At 49.1% G+C, this 23655-nt stretch overlaps 5 protein-coding genes and 1 non-coding gene across 6 annotated transcripts; 3 read left to right on the top strand and 3 right to left on the bottom strand.

Moving 5' to 3' along the window:
* The first annotated feature begins 114 nt into the window (after positions 1 to 114).
* C8Q69DRAFT_t136 lies at positions 115 to 186 on the top strand. The gene has a single exon. It is a non-coding gene; the product is annotated as a tRNA-Arg (tRNA).
* Positions 187 to 658: 472 nt separating this feature from the next.
* On the bottom strand, positions 659 to 1514 carry C8Q69DRAFT_488632 (lactam utilization protein lamb; the record flags this gene model as incomplete). The annotated part of the gene is made up of 2 exons (XM_028632060.1): positions 659 to 1369; positions 1464 to 1514. The coding sequence occupies 2 exons, from the start codon at positions 1512 to 1514 to the stop codon at positions 659 to 661; spliced, it is 762 nt and encodes a 253-aa protein (XP_028481829.1).
* Positions 1515 to 1973: 459 nt separating this feature from the next.
* Positions 1974 to 6452, top strand: C8Q69DRAFT_515063 (allophanate hydrolase subunit 2-domain-containing protein; the record flags this gene model as incomplete). The annotated part of the gene is made up of 9 exons (XM_028633354.1): positions 1974 to 2044; positions 2125 to 2244; positions 2298 to 2571; positions 2627 to 3347; positions 3400 to 4700; positions 4757 to 4910; positions 4968 to 5397; positions 5475 to 5878; positions 5963 to 6452. 9 exons carry the CDS (start codon positions 1974 to 1976, stop codon positions 6202 to 6204), a joined length of 3717 nt encoding a protein of 1238 aa, XP_028481828.1. The 3' UTR covers positions 6205 to 6452.
* A 24-nt stretch (positions 6453 to 6476) lies between these two features.
* C8Q69DRAFT_480113 (putative JmjC domain protein) lies at positions 6477 to 8621 on the bottom strand. The gene has a single exon (XM_028631502.1). It carries the CDS (start codon positions 8306 to 8308, stop codon positions 6629 to 6631), a length of 1680 nt encoding a protein of 559 aa, XP_028481827.1. The 5' UTR covers positions 8309 to 8621; the 3' UTR covers positions 6477 to 6628.
* On the bottom strand, positions 8622 to 10854 carry C8Q69DRAFT_480112 (GTP-binding protein Obg). Its single transcript, XM_028631501.1, has one exon. The coding sequence runs from the start codon at positions 10594 to 10596 to the stop codon at positions 8893 to 8895; it is 1704 nt and encodes a 567-aa protein (XP_028481826.1). The 5' UTR covers positions 10597 to 10854; the 3' UTR covers positions 8622 to 8892.
* Positions 10855 to 17401: 6547 nt separating this feature from the next.
* Positions 17402 to 19911, top strand: C8Q69DRAFT_105904 (major facilitator superfamily domain-containing protein). Its single transcript, XM_028625060.1, has 3 exons — positions 17402 to 17805; positions 18012 to 18915; positions 18973 to 19911. Exons 1-3 carry the CDS (start codon positions 17694 to 17696, stop codon positions 19757 to 19759), a joined length of 1803 nt encoding a protein of 600 aa, XP_028481825.1. The 5' UTR covers positions 17402 to 17693; the 3' UTR covers positions 19760 to 19911.
* The last annotated feature ends 3744 nt before the right edge of the window (positions 19912 to 23655 follow it).

Raw genomic sequence — 23655 nt, 5'->3', positions numbered from 1 at the left:
TAGGTATCGACTATTTACGCCCACGGATTTCATCCTGTTTAAATCTAAGAAAAACGGGTTCCTTGCTGTTCATTGCTAAGATAAATCCCACCTGCGATCAGATATACAACAACTGGCCGGCTGGCCCAATGGCAAGGCGCTTGACTACGAATCAAGAGATTGCAGGTTCGATCCCTGCGTCGGTCAATTCACATTTCCTTTTTGCTTCCTTTTTTTTTTCCGGCGGCGGAGGCAAATTTTTTTTTGATACAGTAATAGTTCGGATGTGGTGGGGTGAAGACGATGGAACATGTGTGGATCTGCCGGAAAGGGGAAAGTATAGATTTATCGATGTACTCGATGTATTTAACTATTACTAGCATGCCACAAGATCCCGAGGGTATGGATAGAGCAGAAGGCTAAAAGTGCTCTTGGATTCAAGATTCTGGGTCCTACTATGCTGCCCTCGCAGGGATGGCTGCATATAAAGTCAAATTATTACCCCTCTCCGTATCTTCATTTATGGTACTTTGTTAGCGTCAGCGCGAGGTGATATCAGACAAGCTAGTGCTCTGTATTACTTGATCGGATGCGATATTATTATCATTGTGTAAACGTAATCTTAGTTCGGAATTTTCCTTAATTTTCCCGCTGGACAATAGAATACATTATTCGTTCCCTATTTCCCATGCTTGGCGTTGAATTCATCGGCCACTTTTCTCGTCGTCTTTACGATATCAATGCACCCAGGCGAATCAGAGTGGCAACAAATCGACAATGGATAATCCTTCAACGGCAACGGCACAACAGTGCCATCGACCGCGGTGACGGACTGCTCTTCAACCTGCTGGCGGACGTGCTTCTCCACGTCGTTGAGATCCCACGGCTTCTTCTTGCGATCGATGACCAGCATCCCATTCGAGTTGTACTTGACGTCGCCGTAGAGCTCGGCCCAGAATTCGATCCCCAGATCATTGGCCGCTTTCTCCATATTGGTGCCCGCAAGACCAAAGACCGGAATGCCTTTGGGGATGCCAAGCATGACCGCCTTGGCCACCTCGTAGTCGCGGCACATCATGCCGTACAGAACGCCGTGCGGCTTAACATGGTGGAGAGGCACCCCCTCGCGCTCCAGGAAGCCCCGCAGCGCGCCAACCTGATAGATGGTGATTGCCGTCAACTCCTCCGGGGAAAGCTTCATCTCGCGTCGGCCAAACCCCTGCAAATCCGGCAGTCCGGGATGAGCTCCGACCTTGATGTTATGTTTCTTGCACTGTTGGACCGTCTCCATCATGATCAGCGGGTCACCGCCGTGAAAACCACAGGCAACATTCGCAATGTCAATCATGGGGAGAAGTTCCAGGTCCGGGCCGCAGCTCCAGTTCCCGTACTGGTATAGACGTTAGCCGTTGCCATCGATGACATCCACCCCGTAAGTATGCCAGTAGGATAAGATATCAATCATGTCCGCGGGGAATGCTTACAGCTTCACCCAAATCAACGTTTATCAGCGCCTTGTGCTTGATCGGAGCCATGGTGGGCGAATAATAGAAACAAGCAGGTTCGCTGGCTCCGGAGGGGCTAGAGAGTAAATGGAAGCCAAGGATAAGAATACTTTGATGGCTGCAATCCAAAGCTACGAGCTTCACGATGGATATCACTGAACTACTTATACTTCCCCAAGGAGGGGTTGGACACGATGGGAGATGATAGGATAGAATCGCCGAAGGACAACGCCGAAGCATCGCAATGAAAGCCGTTATCCCTTATCAGCGAGTCGAAACGTGGACCCTGGGGGGTTGCGGATCGTTGCCTTCCCTAATCAGATAAATGGGAACTTAACTAGGTCGTCGGGTCAGCAACACGGGTACGATTAGTTACCTCGTAGACGATAACCCCTCTTTATAAACCCCCCATGGCGATTATTATCTTGCGTTTCCCCCGGAGTCATCATCTGCCTCTCTGACCGGGAAAGGAACATTGTCCCTGTCGCCATGGAGTCTCTGAAGACATTGTTGGTGGCCAATCGCGGCGAGATCGCCGTGAGGATATTGAAGACAGCAAAGTATGAGCTCCGGATTTCCTTATCGTCGGCATCCTTATCAGTTGCAGGATTGCTGGAGAACTGATCGGTTATGTTTGTAGGAAGTTGAACCTGCGCACCATTGCAATCTATACAGAGCCAGATGCCGCTTCAATTCATGTTCATCTAGCAGATGAAGCGGTGCTATTGTCTGGCACGCCTACCAAGGCTTATATAGATGGGTATGCAGCTCTTATCGGTTATCGGCCGTCGGCCGTCTGTTAACGGCTTGCAGCGACCAGATCGTGGACATTGCTAAGAAACACAACGTCGATGCGATTATCCCCGGTTATGGGTTCCTTTCAGAGAACTCTGACTTTGCCCGAGCGGTCACTGCCGCAGGCATGGTCTTTGCAGGACCGTCGCCCGAAAGCATTGAAGCTTTCGGACTGAAGCATACCGCCCGAGAACTTGCAACCAAAGCTGGTGTTCCGATTGTCCCTGGAACAAAAGAACTCGTTCAGAGTGAAGATGATGCAGTACAAGCTTCGAAGGAGTTGGGATTTCCGGTAATTATCACCCATATCCTGTCTCTTTGTCATGGCCGGTGCTGACGGAAGATAGGTCATGCTCAAGGCTACTGCCGGTGGTGGTGGAATGGGTCTTCTCACATGTCATTCTGAAGAGGATGTGCGAAAGTCCTTTGCGACAGTGAGATCCCGAGGTGAAGCCCTGTTTAAGAATGCAGGGGTATTCATTGAACGTTACTATCCTTCCAGTCGTCATATCGAAGTTCAGGTATTCGGCAACGGACACGGGAAGGCCATCCACTTTGGAGAGCGCGAATGCTCTATCCAGAGAAGACATCAAAAGGTCATTGAGGAGTGTCCCAGTCCTTTTGTAGAGAAGAATCCGGAGTTACGGCAGAAGCTGGGTGAGGCCGCGATCAGGTTGGCCGAGTCGATCAACTATGGCTCCGCTGGAACAATTGAATATCTTGTTGACGATGAAACGGGGGCATTTTTCTTCCTCGAGATGAACACCCGTTTGCAAGTCGAGCATGGCATCACGGAGCTCTGCTACAATGTTGACCTTGTGGAGCTGATGCTGAAACAAGCTGATGCCCAACACTCAGGCAAAAAGGGCCTGGATGCATCGTATCTCGAGAAGCTGCAACCTAGCGCTCCGTCAGGGGCAGCCATCGAGGCGCGTGTTTATGCAGAGAACCCAGCAAAGGATTTTGCTCCTTCGCCAGGTACTTTACAGAGCGTCGAATGGAAGGAGATCCCAGGATCAAGATTCGATACATGGCTTTATACCGGAATCAAGGTGTCTGCCAATTATGGTAAGGACATATCCAGACACCCAATATCCGATCGAGATGCTAATAGTATCAGACCCGCTGCTTGCCAAGGTCATGTATCATTCTCCAACACGGAAAGAGACCATCGAGGGCCTACATACGATCCTAACAGAATCCCGCATCTGTGGACCCCCGACGAACCTCGATTTCCTTGCAACTATCCTTCGGGATGGAGACTTCAACGAAGGTTACACGTTGACCAAGTTCCTGAATACTTTCAAATATAGTCCTCATGCTATCGACGTTTTGGCTGGAGGCGCCTATACCCTTGTGGAAGATTGGCCTGGACGCCCGACCATCGGTAGGGGATTCTGTCATTCCGGGCCCATGGATCCGTTAGCCTTCCGTATTGCAAACGCCCTTGTTGGTAACCCTGTCGGGTTGGAAGGTCTGGAGATCACTCTGAGCGGACCTGATCTTCGCTTCTTGGGACCAGCTGTTATCGCTCTCTGTGGTGCTCCAATGGAAGCAAAGCTGGACGATTCCGAATTTCCAATGTGGACCAGAGTCAAAGTCCAGGCAGGTCAGCGATTGACGATCGGAAAAACGACTGGAGGCGGTTGTAGGTCATATTTGGCCGTCCATGGAGGCTTCCCCAGTATAGCTAAATGGTTCGGTTCAAAGGCTACAGCTCCAATGGTTGGCGTTGGAGGTTACCAAGGTCGACAACTCGCATCAGGAGACCTGCTTGCAATTACGGACAAAATTCCTGATGTGCAGGGAGAGCTGCGTCTGCCAGAGCACCTTATTCCTAAGTACCCCAGTGACTGGGAGCTGCTCTCCATGGCCGGTCCATATGATGAGGGTTATCTCCTTCCAGAGAGCATCGATATGCTCTATGAGACCACGTGGAAGATCTCCCATAACGCAGCCAGAGGTGGAATTCGTCTCATCGGACCAAAACCGAAATGGGCTCGTTCCGATGGTGGCGAAGGAGGCGCTCATCCCAGTAATCTGATTGAGTACGGATACCCCATGGGTAGTCTCAATTGGACTGGTGATGATCCTGTCATCTTCCCCGTTGATTGCCCTGATTTCGGTGGTTTCGTGTCAAGTCATACCATTGTCAAAGCAGACTATTGGAAGCTAGGTCAGCTGAAAGCGGGGAATAGCTTGAAGTACAGGTTGGTATCTATTGAAGACGCCATATCTGCCCGAAAGGATGTGGAGAGATTTGTGGACGAAGTCGTACAGGCTTCCTCATCTGGCGATTTCAGCAGCGTGAAGCCGCTGAAGGATGAGCTGCCACCAGCACTCAAACGAGAAGAAGCTGGCAAGGCTCTTGTTCATCAGATCGAAGAGAAGGGCAACCAGCCTCTTGTTTCATATAGACAGGTAAGACAAAAATAGGTTCAATCTATCCTGGAGAATACCGATTAACCGAAATCTAGGGCGGTGACGACTACTTGCTGATCGATTACGGCCATGGCGCATTTGATCTGAACCATCGCTGTCGAGTCACCGCTCTCATCAAAGCTCTGCGAGAAGCAAAGGGAGAAATCACATTTGACAGCGGTCTTATTGGCACTGTCGGTTGTGGAAATTGTAAGCAACTCATTCATTACTAGTTCATAATGCATACAAGTTACTAACACCATCCAGCTCTGATGCTCTATTACAACGGCCTCAAAATCCCGCAAAAGAAGCTTATCAATTACCTGTGCAACCTCGAGTCCGAACTTGGAGACCTCAGTGAGGCCAAAGTGCCTAGTCGTCTCTTCCGTCTGCCCATCACCTTCGAAAGCGCACGGCAGACAGCAGCATTGCAGCGCTACATGGAGACACAACGTCCCTACGCCTCGTACCTCCCGGACAACATCGAGTTCGTCGCCAAGAATAACGCTTTCACACGCGAGGAGCTTGAAAGAATCTACCTCACTTCCAGTTTCATGGTAGTTTCCGTGGGGTTCTTCACCGCGCTTCCTCTATCACTTCCAGTCGACCCTCGACACAGGATGAACTGCCCGAAGATGAACCCCAGTCGAGTCTACACCCCTGCAGGAGCGGTATCCTGGGGCGGCAGCTGCATGGCGTAAGTTGCCCTCCTATCTCCTCCAACCAGATTGGTAACTGCATCCATCCCATGACGCCGAACTAAACATACCATAGCCTATACAACGTCGAATCCCCCGGTGGCTACCAACTCACCGGCATGACCATACCAGGCGTTGACATCCTCGGATCCAAAAAGGGCTACAGTCCCAGCAGACCGTGGCTTTTCGAGGACTTCGACCAAATCACCTTCTACCAAGTCACCGAAGAAGAATACGAAAAGCAACTCGCGCTCTTCAACAGCGGTCGATACGAGTACCAATGCGAAGAAGTCATGTTCGACATGGCCGAGCATAACCGTCTACTCCGGGACACGAAGGACGAAGTTATCGCCATCAGATCTAGACAGAGAAAGGCCCAAGCGGAGATGGATAAGCTCGAAAAGGAGCTCCTCGAGAAATGGGAAGCGGAAAAAGCTGCGAATACAATCCCCATGGATGCTGTCGAGGCTTTGATGAATGGTTTGTTTCTCTCCCTAAATCCCATCCCAAAACCACTTATAAACCGAGAACGAGTTTCTAACGATGAAACACAAACCATCACAGACCCCAACGTCATCCCCATCGAAGCTCCCCTGAATGCCAACGTATGGAAGATCGAAATTAAAGAAGGCGATACTATCCGCTCTGACCAGGTAGTCACGATTCTCGAGGCAATGAAGCTTGAAATCGCGGTACGTGCTGAATCGGCCGTTGTGGGTGGGAAGGTTGAGAAGATCCTTATCAAGCCAAATGATGTCGTTGAGGCGGGCAAGCCCTTGATTCTGGTGAGGAAAGCGGAGAAGTAATACAAAGATATGGTCAGGAGATGTTTGTATCTATGCAAGAGGGGATCATGAGTCTTTGAGAGGGTTATCATGTGCGGATATGTGACTTTGTCTTGGTTCTGTCTCTAAATGGGTATGTGAACTCTTACAGCTGAGGTTCAGCTGAGCTGGGCTTTACATTGTCGAATATATAATTGGTTAGTTGAACTACTGCAACTGGTAGAGATGCTCACGGCCACGCGTGATAGAGTCGGACAGGTGGATGGCGATGCATTGCCGACTCTTGGACGGTCAGAAAGACTAATAAACTGTATTTGAAGACTACTTTCGTGGTATCATCTATGTTGAGCAGAGTAAACCCCAGCGACCCATACCTAAAATACAAGTTTTGAGACAGCTAACGAACCCAGAGACGGTGCTTTATGCTGCCGTACGTATTGATTCTTCATCCCCACCAGAAACTAACGCTGATTCCAGCCTTCAATCCGCGCACGTAATGCCACCAGCCCACAGGGATATATAGGCTTTCGCCTTCCTTTAGGACTGTTTCGACATACTCCGCATCCGAGAAACCTGGCCACATCGAATCCCACAATTCAGACTCCGCAGGAGAAAGCTCGATCGCTGCGAGATCCACCTGCGATGTGTTGGACATGTCGATCAATTGACCTTCTACCTGCATTTTCTGAGACAGGTCACCTTGGGCTTTGTTTTCAGAAGATGAGTTGACAGCCTCCATTCCTCGCGGGTGTATTTGTGAGGCTGGGGTATGCGGCGAGTAGAGACGGATGTACTTGGCTCCCACAACCTGCACAAGAATATTATGGTACGGATCATGATGAAGCGGAGACATTGTCCAGGAAGGACCGATCCAAGTGTTAATGATAGGGTCCGCTGGGAGACTAACATCAGAATCTGGGTCTGATAGATTTCCAGCATGGCCTCCCTTCGAGGAAAGCGACAGAGCTTTCATACTAGCTTGGTCCACGGAGATTGCGTCCCCCTCATTGACCGACGCTTGTCCCGTTCTCTTCGATGCCTTCTTAGCTTCGGCCTCTTCCCGTTCACGACGTTTCTTTTCGTAGACTGGAGTACCTGGTTCAGGACCAGGAGGATCGATGTAACAATAGTCTGGAACCGAGATGTCCTTCCTCAAAGATGGGATCTGCGCGAGGAGATCATGCTGCGCCATATAGCCCGTCTGACCCTCGTCATCGTGGTTCTCTGAAGCATTTCCTCGCTGTCCCGCGCTGCTTTTGGACTCTTCCATCCGCCAAATATATCTATCGACGAATTCTTTGAACGGCATGATACGTTGGCCCCAGCCCTCGTCCGTGTATGATCTACCAACCTCGACCGGCACGAGCCTACGTCCATCAAAGGTGCGCTCGTACCAATAGTCCCTGGACGTCCACGGACGTGTTGACATCGCGGGCCAGTGTTCCACCGCATCCGTAATTACCAGTGGCGTGCGGACATTGTGAATGTGGTTTTCGAGGGCGTCAAACGAAGGAGAGGAAATTCGAGGAATAGGGTGCTTGAGGGACGGTGCTGGAGCCGTTTCCGGGGGAAACAAAGGCGGACATAGCTTTCGACGCTTCGAAGGTGGTGCTCTCGAGTAGTCATCGTCCACGTCTGATTCCGCGGGCCCTGAGGCTTTGATAGGTCTCGTTGCATCTTGAAGAGCTGCCAGGAGTGATTCGATGAATTCCTCTCGTAAAGGGGCCCCAGCCATAATCAACGCCATATCGAGCAGACGAACAACAGAGGACAGCCATGGTGCCTGGGAATCGATTTTCCATTCTCTTGTTTGCCCTGAATTTCCAAGGGTCGCAGATTGCGCGGGCTGGTCTTTCCCAGTCTGGGCCTCGCAAACCTCTCGAATGGTCAAACACGCCTTGACGATACTGGCATCTGTATACAGTCTCCTCCAGCAGTCCTTCACATCTTTGAACGGGAACACGCGCAGTTTGGCATCAGCCAGTTGTAGAGCATCGTCAGGATGGCTGCGGAGGAGGGAACGTAGCTTGTCGATATCGCCGTCAAAACATTCCTGGATTGGATCGTCGGGTTGCGGATCTCCAATCGCGGAGAGCGCGGAGTCGACGAGCGCCGGTAGATTCATGCGGACGCGCTCAGAGGAAGGATGAAGCTGATGTAAAAATGGCACAAGAGCATTGGGTATGCCTTCTAAAACTGATGATGAGTGATCGACGTGTAGATTGGCCCGAACATGTCTAGTTCCGTCCTTTTGGCCTTCTGTGTTGTTGCTCGCAGGTCCTCGAGAAAAGTTCGCTCGCGGTGCGCGTCATCGGAAGGAGCCTGTCTGTATTGTCCAACGGAACGTCTTCAGTGCGGATTCAGATGGCCCGGTGCCTTTGTCTACATATATTTCTTTTGGGGATATTTGGCTCAGAGGCTATTATTATAGCTGTTTCTGCCTATTGTTCTCTCTACTACCCGTCTTCCGCTTGGCGTGGCCCTTGTTGTCTACCTATCATGTGAAGGCGCGTTGGCATTTGAGACAACAAAACATCATCACGGCTTATATTCTCCGTTCTGCTGATGTCGATCATTCTGTCCTCTTCAAGTTCTATCATACACGAAAGACATCGAGATCGTGTGCTTATATACCAATTCGCCATGCAGTTGAGATCCAGTAACCAGCTTAGAGTATTATACAGATATTATTCCCAATTAACCCGAAGACTAGCCCTCCATCAAATCGATAACCAACTTCGGGATACCATTAACGCCTTCGCCTCTCATTGCACTCACTGGGACGACATGCAGGTTCTCCTTCCATCCGTGCTCATGACCGCTGGGATGTCCCTCTGAACCATCTTGGACACGGGAAAGGTAGTCACGAAGGGCAAGGAAATTCTCCTGTGTCTCGGGAAGATCTGCCTTAGTAGCAACGACAAACCAGGGTTTTGTGTGGATAGGAGGAAGGGCGAGAGGAGGAAGTGACCTCCTGACCAGTGGAACGACCGACGAAGACGAAGCATCCGTGATGGGAAATTCTTCATCACCAGTAGCATCGAAATGTACCTGAGGCATATCATCCCCGATCGGACTCCAGTCCACGAGTCTATTTCCACCTCTTTCCGCGGAGCGCTCTTTATCACGGATATGTTCGTATTCGCCCAGCTCACGCCATAAGCGCTTGAGGGCTTCGACAGCATCTTCCGTACTCAAGTCCACCACAAACGCCAATATACGAGCCCGCTCGATATGTCGGAGGAAGCCTAAGCCGAGACCACGATCAAGATGAGCATCCTCCACAAGACCAGGGATATCCGCAATGGTGAAGTTTGTGCGCGGTGTCTTCCCTTTGGTTGCAACGAGAGGGCGACCCTTGAAATCATCAATCACGACCGTGCCAATATTGGGGGATAGAGTAGTGAACTCCCAATTTCCGATACGCGTGCGACTATTTGTCAGAGAGCGGAGTAGTGTACTCTTTCCAGCATTAGGCTTTCCAACCAAGCCGACGTCAGCAAGCAGCTTCAGCTCGAATGCCAGATCCAACCTCATACCCCCTTCACCTTTGGTCGCATATTTCGGTCGGGTGACAGATCGCGAGACAAAGTGTGGGTTGCCAAAACCGCCAACAGCGCCTGCAGCTAATAGCATGGGTTGATCCATATGCTGAGACAAGTCCAGATGTATAGGCGCCTGAGGCTCCATGGCCGCCAGACTCGATCTTCGTGGAGGTCCTAGGTTCGGAAAAGTCATGGTCAAGAAATCAGATGGCTGTGACCCCGGATAGAGCACCCAGCGGTCCCGGCGGGTGGAAGCTATCTCTAGAGCTTCTTCCTCTTCCATCTCGGCCATCAGTTCCTTTAGTCGGTTTTCCTCTTCCTCTACAGGATCATATCTTCCAACTTCGCGGACCACTGTCCCAACAGGGACTTGTATGAGGACATCGCGCCCTCGCTGGCCACCTTTGCTCTTGCCCTGGCCGTTCTTGCCTCGGCCTGCTTTTATAACACCTCGTCTGGCCAACTTGTGTAAACTCGTCATGCCCTCAACAGCCTGTATGTAGATATTTCCGCCAGTTCCCCCGTCGCCACCATTTGCGGGACCATCCTCAATATATTTTTCTCGTAAAAATGAGACGCAGCCGTTGCCGCCGGAACCAGCATATACTGTGACCTCGCATTTGTCTTGAAATATGAATCGAGAATAATCGTCGGGCAATGGATTGAGGTGAGAATTCTTTATCGAAGATTCTGAGAGAGTTGGTATCTCGCTGCTCCTTCTCAGAGTGCTAGCTGTACTTTGCCATCGTGAAGAAATTCTCAGATATCCTTCTCGAGCTGCACGAAGTGCGGTGTTTCTTGCACGAGGACCCTGCTGGAACAGAAATGGATAGAGGAAAGGAAGTAGAGTCGTTTGTCGCTTCGCCATGCTTTCGTAATTCACTGCTCTCTCATATCAAAAGTCGGGAAATATTTCTTCGCAACCGGAGTCTCGATCAAAACCCCTGCTAGTCCACAGTCAACCTGAGTATTTCCTCTTCCTTGCTAGCCTGTATAGTTCGACCGTGGCGATCATAGGCTCAACACTGGACCGCGGACTGTCTGGATCATAGAATAAGCTGGAAAGGATCATGTATTTTCTTCGTTATCGGACTTAAGGTCGAGCAAACGGTCACATGACAATATGTGTTTATGTCACGTGACGAGGTGGATCTCATCAGCGATGATAATATTATGCTGTCTTCAGAATTGTCTTGCTAGTGGAAGTTGAGAATTCATACTCTTCAGTTTCATATGACTGGGCTCTAAAAGCGCAACCGTGCAGTTGGAACATTAACAGGGCTTGGATACGTACGCCGACCATACTAGTATGTTTGGTCTGCAACCGTGCTTCCAAAATATTTAGTACTTATCTCGACACTTTAGGAACACCACGAATACCCTGCAGCATCTTTGAGCAGAGACATTAGAGCGATCTCGATTTTTTTCATGGAGTATCAAATGAACCTATGGGTAGAGTTTCTCATGACTTTGCTAACATACCTCTTTCGCACACAGAGTCATTATTTGTCTGCGATTGACACGCAGTGACATCGATAGCGAACATTACAATCACACACACTGCCGTGACACAGATTATAAACACATGTCTTAGTATCTGCTCAAGGATCCAGGGTCCTGGCTTTTCCAGATTTTGGCGATTACGATCGAACAGTCTGCTTTGCACCTGGAACACCAATAGACATGTGGATTAACCGATGCAATACTGGTTACAGAACAACAGCGTTTTCCATAAGTGACATGGTCGCATCATGATCCCGGAATGCTTAAGTGAGGATCCAGGTTCCTGATACTGCAGTGTCGCTTTGCTGACCTTCTGATTGGAAGGGCGTTGCTATCAAATTATATCATGTGAGCTGACATACATCCAAAGTTTCCAGCTGTCTGGGTACTAGATACATTTGCACCGCCATATAGTTAGCTGTGCGCCTAATCAAACATTGCGCCATTGCTCTCGTGTCGAAACGAGACACAGGAACTCTAGGTGTTGGTCAAGAAGCGCACTAATGGTCTTGCGGAACCAAAAGAAAATATATCTAGTATCATTCGTGATTCCATGCGATTTTACGTACGGAGTTGGTCTAGCCTCTCTAGTTTCGACCCCGGACTCCTTTGATATGACATGCATATCGAAAAAGCATTCTTATCCACCGCGTTCTAGACCCTCCATCATACTCCACGGCCAACCAGACGCTGCAGGTCGGCACTGTTGGCGCCGAGCACACTGCGCAGATGCAGGCGAAGAAAAGAATAATTCTAATCTGGGGATGCAGAAGGTTCATCCCTTGTCTATTGTGTCTTTTGGACTTTCAAACATTTCTTTTCTTTTCTTTTCTTTCTTTCTTTCTTTTTTTTTTTTTTCGCTAATATTCTCATTCTCACTCAGCTGATAGAGGTATTAGGGGCCCAATAGTAGTCAGCTCGTATATGCTCTTACTATCTAGATGGCTCTGATCAACATTGCACAGATCTACATCAACAGAGAGCAGAGCTCGTCATCCAAATCATTGTTGTTGTTACCGACGCCCGAGATCTGGAGTTGTCATACTTCGCGCTAGCCACTAATTACACAAAATCCAAGTCAGCTGGGTGCCGTTCTAAGGAATCCGAGCTAACAATCTGTTCATAGGAACTAGTAGCAAGGCTGTATATGTTTGTGCTCTCAGTTTTCAGCTACCAGCCGGTTTCTGACAATTATCTATGCAAAGCCTTGTTGACATCAATACGCCAGCCGCCGGGCAAAAGAACTAGTCTTGTGCTACTCTTACTTTCTATTGAATCCGCTCCCAGAGTATGGTACTTCAGACCGAGCTGACAGTTCAAAGGCTTGTGGATCAGGGCAAGGATCCGCAAGGAATGGGAACTGTTCCCTTCGATAGTGTCCACGCCGGTCTCTCCTGATCCATGGCTCACATGATCCATTGGCGTAACGATGCAAACCTTGAACAACAGTTATCCGTCGCCGCGGCACCGGATCTCGTCCGATGGGGAACTTGGCAGGGATCTTCGAACTCCCCGCTGTCAAGGTTTTCCAGGGCAAAAAGGAACTAGCTGTGGATCATTTTTGGGGCTTCAACTACTCCGTAAGTTAGAGTCTTGTCTTTTGGCAGCAGGTAAGACGGACCGCGCGGAATATGGCGGTCAGCCCCTGAGTCTAACTAACCCCTGACTTCTCCGTGCACTCCACTCCAGGAACATTTTCAAGTGAAGATAGATTTTGGACCACTAGCAGCACTGCTAAGGCGACACTATGTCCAGCACTCTCGAACATGTCATCGCCATTCGTCCGGGGGAGTATATCCCAGTGTACCGGTCACACCAGCCACAGCCTAATAGTCCTTGACTGGCCCGTCGCATGTTCCAGCCTACCATATACTCCAGTTAAAAGTCTGCATCCTGCGGAACAGTGCCACTCTATGGAGTACAGTGCAAGTTAATTAGAGTATATTGATGTTCTACAATCTAATTACTCCGAACATGCCACGGAGATGGCTCGGTAACGTGGATTATTGAAACCTTTTTGTGGTGCGTTTATGTGAAACCCGGGTGGCAAAGGCCATCTTGACACGATCTTCCGGCTGAAATGAAAGGCCGACGTGGTGGAACTTGGTCGCAATCGCTCTGTTCGAAACAACCGATTTGCGCTTCTCGAAGACACCAAGAAGTCTGACCCTCTTCAAATGTCAGACTTGCGCGCGACAAAACTGGGGTTTCTCCACTCATCAGAAGATCATAAATCGTTGGGAATCATTTGTATGACTCGCATACGCTTCCAATTTGTTTCAGACGATTGCATCGGCTGAAGGAGTACGCTTGCCAACAATCATTGAACAATGCCTCATAGGCTCATACTAGCATCCCTGCCTTGCAAACGTCGGTCCGCACTGAATGCTAGGCGAATAGAGAATACGCACCCCAAAGATTGGGCCCTACTAGATAGTCTTCTTCACAGCAACTATGCTGCCGATTCGTGGAGGGATATCGGACAACACAGCAGCATGAACACGAACACTTTATCCCGAAAAATGGCCGTGATCTGATTGGAATCGCTACGTCACCTCGCTGAGATAAACTACCCTCCCTTCGACTTAGAAGGCTTAGAGGGGGCCCGACAGTCTGGCACGCTCTGCGCCCCGGCGGCGATCATGAGCTTGCAATTGTGTGCGTTCCTCCTCTTAGGACTGGTAATCACCAGTGAGGAGGCACCGCAGAAACACCTTACATTCTCCGCAATATTAGTTCCAGTCACTCCTTGTGGTCTGAAACTATCGATAGAGCCTTTTGCAACGTTGCTTAACGACGGGTTGTGACTTGTTCGCCCACGTCCGGAGCTAGAGTTGCAAACTTGGGCCACAATGTATCAGCTACTGAACCCAGCCGCAAAGCAAGAGGCGGAAAAAGTCGTTCTAGTGTCCATGTCAACCTCGTTGTCTCTTCCGCGTGCTCAACTGTAGGACCACAACATGGAACGATCACCGTCACTTTGGTCAGATTGGGCACCCTGGCCCCCACAAGACTCATGACTCCGAAAGGCGGAGGTACCTCGATGACTCCTAAGATTTTAATCCTGACTGAACGATGTCGCCTTCTCGAATAACACATTGGTGCTGATGCGCAGAAAGACGTCACTGATATTGCTTGTTTCGCTTAACAATCTGTATTTTGGGCGTAGTGCTGCACCGCGGGGCTTCACCGCTCGCTTTTTGTATCCTCGCCTTGTCTCTACGAGGTACAGAAACCCACTTGTCACAGAGTAACTGGGGCTACAGAGTGTCAGATCATCAAACAACCCCTACCACGCCTGTGTTAGCAAGATTATTGGCCGTTTGTCTCGATATACCGACACTGAGCCCGCAAGGCTTATGAGACTGTGAGGCACTGCAGCGCTAGAATCTCAGAAAATAGCTTCTATCTGGCAAGGCCGATCCCACCTGACCAAGCTTGCTGCAGCGACCACGTTCACTACAGCAAATCAACAGACTGGGTAACCTCCGAAGGGTCCGGATGCATAGCATCAATTATCATCCTATACGTCGTATACTACAAGCATCCTGGTCATGTGGTAGACAGTCTGAAGTGAGACTACCCAAAGGACGAGCTCTAACCTGTGTTCACTGTCACTTCCGGGGATTTTCTGACATGGATGCATGCGTGTTCCAAGCCTTGGACCTACCAAGTGTGTGCGCTGAATTGCAGCAAGCAACACCGAGGATCCCGTGGTGAGACACATGAGACTGCCGCTGTATCCACGCCGCAGGATCATCAGTCGGCGAGTAGGGCGGACAACCGCTCCCTGTTTCGTGGAGCGGTGTAGGGCGTTATGAAGATAGCGCGGTGAGAGGTGCTTCGCGAGATTTGAGAAAAGGATCATGCACTATTACCTTCTACGCATCTGTCGAAAGGCCCACTGAGGGAGGAGAGAGACGTGCGAGCAGATCGGGAGAAGCGGTATGAGCTATGAGGTACAGGAGAGCACCAGCCACGGTTTGACATCGACTGAGCACCCGGCAATCCGCATCGCAGCAGGTCCTCTTTCGGCGGAGGAGCTGGCCGTCTAGTAGTACGCTTCCCTGGAATATGACGTCTTTGATCCCAGACCACTTCCTGTGGCTCCTCGATGGAGCAGACTATCCCCTGCTTTCTAGTGGGTTGTCCAGTGCGGCGAAACATTAGCATCTGTCCTATCGCATCCGGTGTGAGAGTCTCCGCGAACAGAACCACCAGAGTCACCAGACGCGGCTAACTGTCCCAGATCCCCGTCGTCACTCGCGTGGCTCGAGATCTCAAGCGGCTCGATGCCCGAACTAGGCGCTGAGGCCCACATCTCACACTATTTGCTTAGGCTACCAGGGAACAGGATTCGAAAGGACAGATTCTCAAAAATGATACCGTCCCCTTGGTTAGATTCCCCGACCTAGCGCGAGCTGATCGGGGATTTTGCCAACTCGAAGGGCCAATAGTGGCACATCATGAGGGCTCTCGCCAATACAGAGTTAGACTTCAGCCCCTTGTTCTATCCCTACGGACAACTCCATTCCCGCCGGCACGTCAGGCTGGCCCGGGGCGTCAAACATCTAGCGATGAATCTTCCGTGTGCGGTTCTCGGAATATCGACTCCGTAGAGTCAGTTGTGGCCTTCCCATCTGGGAACGGCGAGAAGAGACAAAACAAATTGAGTTTTGGACACCGCAAAGGTCCGGACTGGCTGGGGCCAATCGGTTCCAGGTCGCCGTCGGCCTCCTCACTTCTCTAGTCGAATATGGAATATTGTCATTTCTCTACATCAGCATTATCGTGGAGACTGACTGGGTCATCTAGCTGGCGGAAGTGAGGTAGGTCGAGAGCCTCTCCTCCCTTGAGTTGTTTTCATTTTCTTTCTTTTTTGTCCTTTCCCACCGCCCAAGTAGGATTCATTGGGTTAATATATTGACAAAGAATGTGAGAGAGATTAAGCATAACCGTGGAGGGGCATAATAGAGTACGTTTTGCTGTCTGGTCTCACGGCGGACTTGGCGGTTCGTTTCCCATGCCTCTCCCATTTTCCCGAGCGGACTACTAGTTGGTCACCTTCAGTTCGCGCAGTTTGATTCGCGGGCCAACAATAATAATTAATTCGAGTGACCAGTCTTTCTTTTGAACCGCCGAACGATCTTGGCCCACTTTTCATGGTGATGACATCTCCAGAGTTTCAATAACAATGTGCCCCCTGTCCGACATACCGTACACCGCATTTCTTCCGCCTCCGCGAGCCGAACTTTCTTCCTCCAGACTCCAGAGGCTCATCCCGCCCTTTTGCTGGACCGTGGTCCCCTGTTCTTTGGCTCTTGTTCGCAAGTCAAGCTCCCGGGGGTAGCGAGCAAACCTAGATGCTTTTCACAAATTCCCCGGTCCCCGTCAGAACGCCCCCTGTGACGCTAACTGGAGATATCGGCCCTGCTAGATCTATCACTAAACCGGTCTCCTGGGAAGATGAGGATGGGGGTCGATCATTATCGCCCTACGCCACGCTTAGCGTGCTTCTAGATGTCTAGGCGACACAACATTCACTGTTCCCCGGTGCCCGGGGCTCAGGTCCATGGGTCTTACCGGCCGATTCGCCGATGCGGCCCTAGAACGGGGCGCTGGGCTATTCCATGGATCTGACGGATTTACAGAGCATGGTTTGCGTGCCTAGTCTACGCGTTCGATGTATGGAGCAGTACGGAGTAATACAGGGAGCGCAGGCCTGACTTTCTCTGTGGATTCGGTCCGGTCTTCTCATGGACTCTATTCTGTCACTCATACCAACTCTGCCGCTTGCTCGGCGGTGCTGGCACCGTTCCCGCCCCCTTTCTCAGCTATTACTGTCTCCTTGCCCATGTTGCAATCTCTCGTTGGCTGACAAGCCACTGTCGTGTGGTCTTCCTCTTCACTCCGCAGACACCGTAGCTTAGCAAAAGGTGTGGATCTTTATGCATATCCACCTTCGTTCTCCAGTTAGGCAAAGAAAGTGCTTTGGGCTTCTAGTGTCTGTCCCTTTACCTGATCACATATTTTATCCACATTGAATGCTTTCATTTAACTTTAAGCTCCCCTTCCGTTAAATCCTTTTTGAAGTCCAAATTCCCATTCCTGGTACTCAGGAACCCCAAGTTTTGGAGTAATCCCTTCCTTCCTTCCAACACATCAACAATCCTTCCCCGCCATTCTTCGGTGCTCTCGTCCGCACAATTAGTTACTGTGAACGACGGGGACATTTGCTTCTTGAATCTATTGGGAGTTGATGTTCCCATGTGGTGTATGTGAATGTTTGCTGGGGACATTCCTACTCTGATTTGTTCCGGGCAACACATGATTCAACGTCACGGTTACAATCACAATCAGAATCACAATCACAATCGATAGCGACTACAAGATCTCCGGAGGGACTCGTTTTCAGTTCCTCATTGCATCTCCCTTATAAAGCTCAGCTCTCTGGGGACGTGAATGCAACAATCAGTAAAGAAGATGTTCAAGAGGCCCTCCTGCCTGCAGGGGCGGCGGCCTGCTGGAGACGATGACCGCAAGGCTTTTCCCACTCGCCAGCTCTTCGTTTTGGGTAAGTGGTCTCTCTCTCACCTTTAGCATGTACCCTGCAAATCTCCTTTGGTATCGTGTGCCTTGTGCAAGATCCCATTCTCGGTCTCTTCGCCGCTGTGTTTGGCCCTCACAGGATGGAATGGGGAGTGGACTGCATGTTCCTAGCCTTAAAGGATCTACTACGTTGAAAGCTCGAAGATTCATCTTGCTGACTCCTTCCCATAGCGTTGGTCCGCATCTGCGAGCCTATTGCTTTTATGTCGATATTTCCTTATGTCTACTACATGGTCGAATCTTTTCACGTGACGGCCAATGATGGGAAGATTGCCCTGTACGCAGGGATGATTACCTCTTCTTTCACCTTTGCTGAGTTCACAGCTGGAATGTTCTGGGGCCGAATGAGCGACAAGATCGGAAGAAAGCCAGTCCTGATCATGGGTCTGATCGGAACGGCCATCAGCATGATCGTATTCGGATTTGCGCCTAATTTGGCCACTGCCATGATTGCCCGTGCATTGGGCGGATTACTCAACGGAAACATCGGAGTTTTGCAGACAACAGTTGCCGAGATAGTGACGGTGAAGGAGCATCAACCGCGCGCCTACTCGATCATGCCGTTTGTCTGGTGTTTAGGCTCGATTGTTGGACCTGCCATGGGCGGTGCTCTGGCGCAGCCCTGCGACAACTATCCCTGGCTATTCCAGCGTGGAACGGTCTTTGACCAATTCCCCTTTCTACTGCCGAATCTTGTCTGCGTTGCTGTTCTTGGACTGGGAATCACGATTGGCATTCTATTCCTTGAAGAAACGCACCCGGAGAGGAAACTTCGTCGGGACCACGGTCTTGAGATCGGTCGTTGGATTATCTGCGCCTTCCAGAGACTTTTCACAGAGCGCGTTGAAGAATCTGCCAAGGGGCTCGGCTTCAATGAGGATTTCGAGCATGACGATCCTCCACCTGGCTACCGAAGCAAGGAGAACTCCCCGCGTTTGTCTTCAGTCAAGGGACCACAAGTAGTCTCCCAAGGCGACGATGTCGAGAAACAGTCGGAGAGTAAGGGATGTGGGGTTCAAAAGGCTTTCACAAAGCAGGTCATATTGAACATCATTGCCTATGGTATACTTGCATAGTAAGATTTTCGTCCACCGACTGTTCTATCATTGATACACTGCTGACAATTGCATAGCCATAGCGTTTCCTTCGACCAGCTTATGCCGGTCTTCCTCAGCACGCCTAAGTCTAACGACACCGTGACCCTTCCATTCCAATTCTCGGGGGGCCTGGCACTCTCGACAAAAAGGATTGGTTTTATGCTGGCAGTGCAGGGTGTCTACTCGATGATTGCTCAGCTTTGGCTGTTCCCGTTTGTGGTCCGCCATTTTGGCACACTTCGAACATTCCGTTTTGTGCTTGCAATCTGGCCGCCGCTTTACTTTGTCGTACCGTATCTCATCTTGCTTCCTTCTCGCCTCCAGATCCCGGCTGTGTACGCTGCCTTGATCAGCAAGATCACTCTTCATGTGATTGCTTTCCCTTCCACCGCGATCCTCCTTGCCAATGCTGCCCCATCGCACACCGTCCTCGGGTCTATCAACGGTGCCGCTGCGTCCACCGCTAGTCTCAGCCGAGCATTTGGACCAACAATCACTGGTTTTCTGCATTCTCGAGGATCAACGAGCGGCTACTCGGGGCTCGCGTGGTGGGCGTGCGGCATTGTATCGATCATCGGTGCCATCCAGAGCTTTTGGATGGAGGAGACTGATCCCCGGGGACCCGAACCCAATGAGAAGGCCCCCGCAAAGGATATCTCTGAGGAACAGTCTAGACGTCGTGATTCGGCATTCCTTGTCAGCGGCGGAATTGCAGTTTCCGAAGAAGAGCGGAGACTGCTTTCGCCGGCTCGGTCCAGCATTGATGCTGATCTCGATGTAGCGGCCCTGAGTCTCACTGCAAACACAGATCGCAAAGCCTAGGCTAATGGACTGTGTCCACTGGATGGGATGGTCCTATGGCCCGGCTTCGAGGCCCCTGACCGTCCTTTTCGCCGGACGGGGTCTCACACCGACACGAAACCGCGTGATTCCCGTCCGACGATGCATTTGAAATACCGCTTTTTTCTCGCATACCACGACTTTTAGACTCTTAACGACTGGGGGCAAAAATATGCCCATCTAGCGACCGGATTATGGGACACAGGCGTAAAAAAAGCATAGAAGGGAGGGAGAGTTACAAAAGCAAAAAGAGGGAACAGGCCCCTAGATTTTCTTTTTCCATTTTCATCGGTATATCTGTGGATTTGCAAATTTTCGGCGCGTGGATGATACTCGACTCGATTTTATTTTGACTACTTTTGAAGGATTGCATATTGTGCGACAAACGGGCATATGGGAGGCTATCTGATTTCGTTTGAGCGACTCTTGTGTGTTTGAGATAACCCCTCTTGCTAGTTTTGATATTTGGGCTTTCAGGGCTATTGTTACTTTTTGAATGGTCAATACCATACTTTGTCTCGTCAGTATTCAACGCATCTTGGTCTCTATTTGCAGTAAGGTACCTGCTTCAATAAGAGCTGTCATCGGCATCAGTGTCACGGATACTGGACGATTTTCACTATTGCTATCCCATTTCCTGATATTTATGGTCATTGTAACTTTCTCAAAGTCAGTTCTCTTCAATATGTGGTAAGTCGCCCACAATAATAACAGACAGAGCGTCGCATACGAATACCACAAACACAACGCCACTGATGTAGATAACCAGGGAGTCGGGTTATGGCCCGGACCGAATTGTCAAAGCGCAAGAACGATCGACAATCTAGAGAAACGTACAGGTAGATAGTTAACTAGTCAAGTATTTGAGCGTATCCATTTTTACAATGCATGCATGCATTGACTTAAACGGCGTCAGTGCAGTGCTTACAAACATTCAAGCTCATAACTAACTAACTAGTTATGATATGATAACTTACCCCACTCTGTATCAAAAAAGATATATAGATATTTATGCAAGAATGCATTTCGTGTTATGCATGGTTCTTCGATTGACTATAATTACTCCGTATTATAACTATCTCACTTTTGCTACTACCATGTTCTCCGGAACCAGGCTCCTATTTCTCCAGTATACTTAAATAGACATACGCTGTAAATCAGTGCAATGGGTCGATATTTTGCCTCTATAGTTAGAAGCTATAATTTTAATAGTACTTTGGTAACCTGTTCGGTTGTGCGGATGTGACGCTGTGTCCTGCCGCCATCGGGGAACGATAAATAAGATGCCGCCGCGATTGGAGCTTTGGTTGCTTAGTTTAAAACTTTTAGGACTTTTTCTCTCTTACTGCTGATAAGAGGTAAGATTCCCTTCCGGAAGACCAGTAGGCTTGATCTTTTATTTGCATGAGGATACTTTAGATTTTCGCATCTAGCGAATTCCCTACTAGGTATATACCACATGCACATGGGCATAACAATTCATTATAAACACAAGCTTGCTGCATGCATTGCAGCAATGTGGAATTTCAAAATGACAGAATCTGCCTAGATATAATCTTTCACAAGTACGATGCATATTCCAATCAGGCCTGATCTAGTCTAGTAATGGGCTAGTTATCTAGGACTACCTACCTACCTAGGTAACTGACATATGCACTCGTCGATCTGACAGTGACACGTGCCAATTTGCAGATGCGCTTTTTACGCGAGGTTATTTTGTGCTGCATGAGGGATAGATATACTTAGTGCTTGTTTTGTATTAAATTTTGCCGTCGACTATTAAAGCACCGCTATATAGACTCAATCTAAGAATTGCCTTATTAGGATGGGCCGGGGATACTTTTCGGTCTTCCCTCCCGCCATCTTTCTTTTTGTTTTAATCTGCGATACTTGAAATTTCTAATATCTTCTCTATATAACTAGGTGGGGGTAAAAGTTGTATATGGGTCAAAGCAGTCCGTGTTGTTTGTATACAAAATGGTTTTTCTTCTCGTTAGATAGTTCCGATAAAGAAAGAAAGTGCCAGCAAGCCGGAACTGCTCGAATGGCCTCCTGATTTATAGAGGTTTAGGGTAGTAGATATGTACAGTACTTCTTCTATAAGGGGCGGTAAAGCAAAGGACTTGTCTGAACAGAGACTTTGATAATATGTGATTCTTTCCGTAAAATGACTAAAATCCCTGTGTAATAGCAATAACTACCTAGTTATTGGAATATTTTATAAATAAGATATTAATGAAGAAGGAAGTCGATATGCAAAGATGGGAAGTATCCTATGACAAAATATTCGCTATGTTTCTCTCCTCCTGGGCCACTTTCTATATAGTATATCAGTTTAAAGGAGTCAGCTCGCTAAAAGATTTCAATAAACTAAACGAATGGCTCTTGAAGACTGCGCGCTATTACATAACGATCGACAAGGATGTCATGGAGACATGGACAGACAAAAGCTAGTACATATTTTGACATTAGTGACGATGTATTCCCCTTGCTTCTATATACCATAGACTTCCTTTCTATAACCTTACCGCTAGGAGACACCTCACATGTGAGCTCAACAAACAGAGAAGGCAGATCACAATCCCTGTATTTTGATTTTATTTGATGTTTTTTTCGTTCCTGAAAAAGGGGCAAAAACAAGAAACGGAACCTAGCCTCGATTCGCACAGCTAAGGATAACTACCATTAATGATATCCACGGCGTGGGGGTGTGAAAATCGTGATAAATCCCTTCAATCCGACCTCAGATATGCCCCACTCTGGCGGGGAACAGGCGGATAAGAAAATGCATTTTCATAAATCGCTGCATATTATGGGTTCACTGTCAAATTCATTGTATCAATGTTACAGAATTGGTGATCTGTATGATGTACCAGAAATATTGATAGGTGTCCACAGAAAGAATCCAGGAACAATCTCCATAACAAAGTCTAGACTGGCTGCTGATTGTTAAGCTAGCGTGGGGATGCAGTCTAGTTATTATCTCTGCTGACATATCCAATTCTTGAATGAACAGGCGGGGTACCTAGTCACGCTCAACTTTCAAGTATAAGGACAGATTGCTCGATTCTTTTGGCAGCTTGCCTTTTGCTTGATGAATCCATAAAAGTGTGTTCACAACGCGACAAGACAGATAGTTACTGTTCAGTGTGCACTTGTATAGTTCACTCATCTGTCATAGCCAGAGCAGTTATGACGTCCAACAGTCGAAGTTGAATTAGGCTGTGATTGTCTTATCCCCGCCGTAATGCTTTTTGTCAAGTTCCCTTGATCCATCTAGGTCAAGACTCGGAGACCGTCAGCAAGAGAACATGTGCTTATCGACGATGTCTTGACAGGAATTCTCATATATCGACTCCGTCAGTCTGTCAAGACCTCCATCTAGGTAGTAAGAAAGTGGAATCAGCCATAACTACGCCAGAAAATTCCGTCAGGAGTGACGCAAGAGAAGCTCGTCCGAAGACAGAAGAAGGCCCGTGCCTGGATATCGATCACTCTCAACATGAGTATTCTCATATCATGAGTCCGTTACGGGTTTCCAAGCTTAAACGGTTTATTAAGAGACTTCCTTAAGAACGATCTAGTCCGTGGGCCCCTGATCAACAGAGTTTGGCGGAGTTCTCCCCGGCTCGAGAAATGCGCGCCAGTCGCGGAGGACAGTTTGTAGTGAGGGGAGTTCGAACGGAGTCCAACTTGTGAGCAATGGCAAGCTGTAAGAAATGATCCAGGCCAGATGTTTATGATGATTCCAATGTCACGACAGAAGACTGAGAAGAGAACAAGAAGATCTGTCGAAGCACAAATGCTGCGGTTGAAATAAAAATAATAATAATCGTAACAGCTGCGGACCGTAAGTATGGTATAGTGCCTGTAAAGGC

This window comes from Paecilomyces variotii, assembly GCF_004022145.1.
Source record: "Paecilomyces variotii strain CBS 101075 chromosome Unknown C8Q69scaffold_14, whole genome shotgun sequence".
NCBI lineage: Eukaryota > Fungi > Ascomycota > Eurotiomycetes > Eurotiales > Thermoascaceae > Paecilomyces > Paecilomyces variotii.
This window is presented reverse-complemented; position numbering and strand designations above follow the sequence as displayed.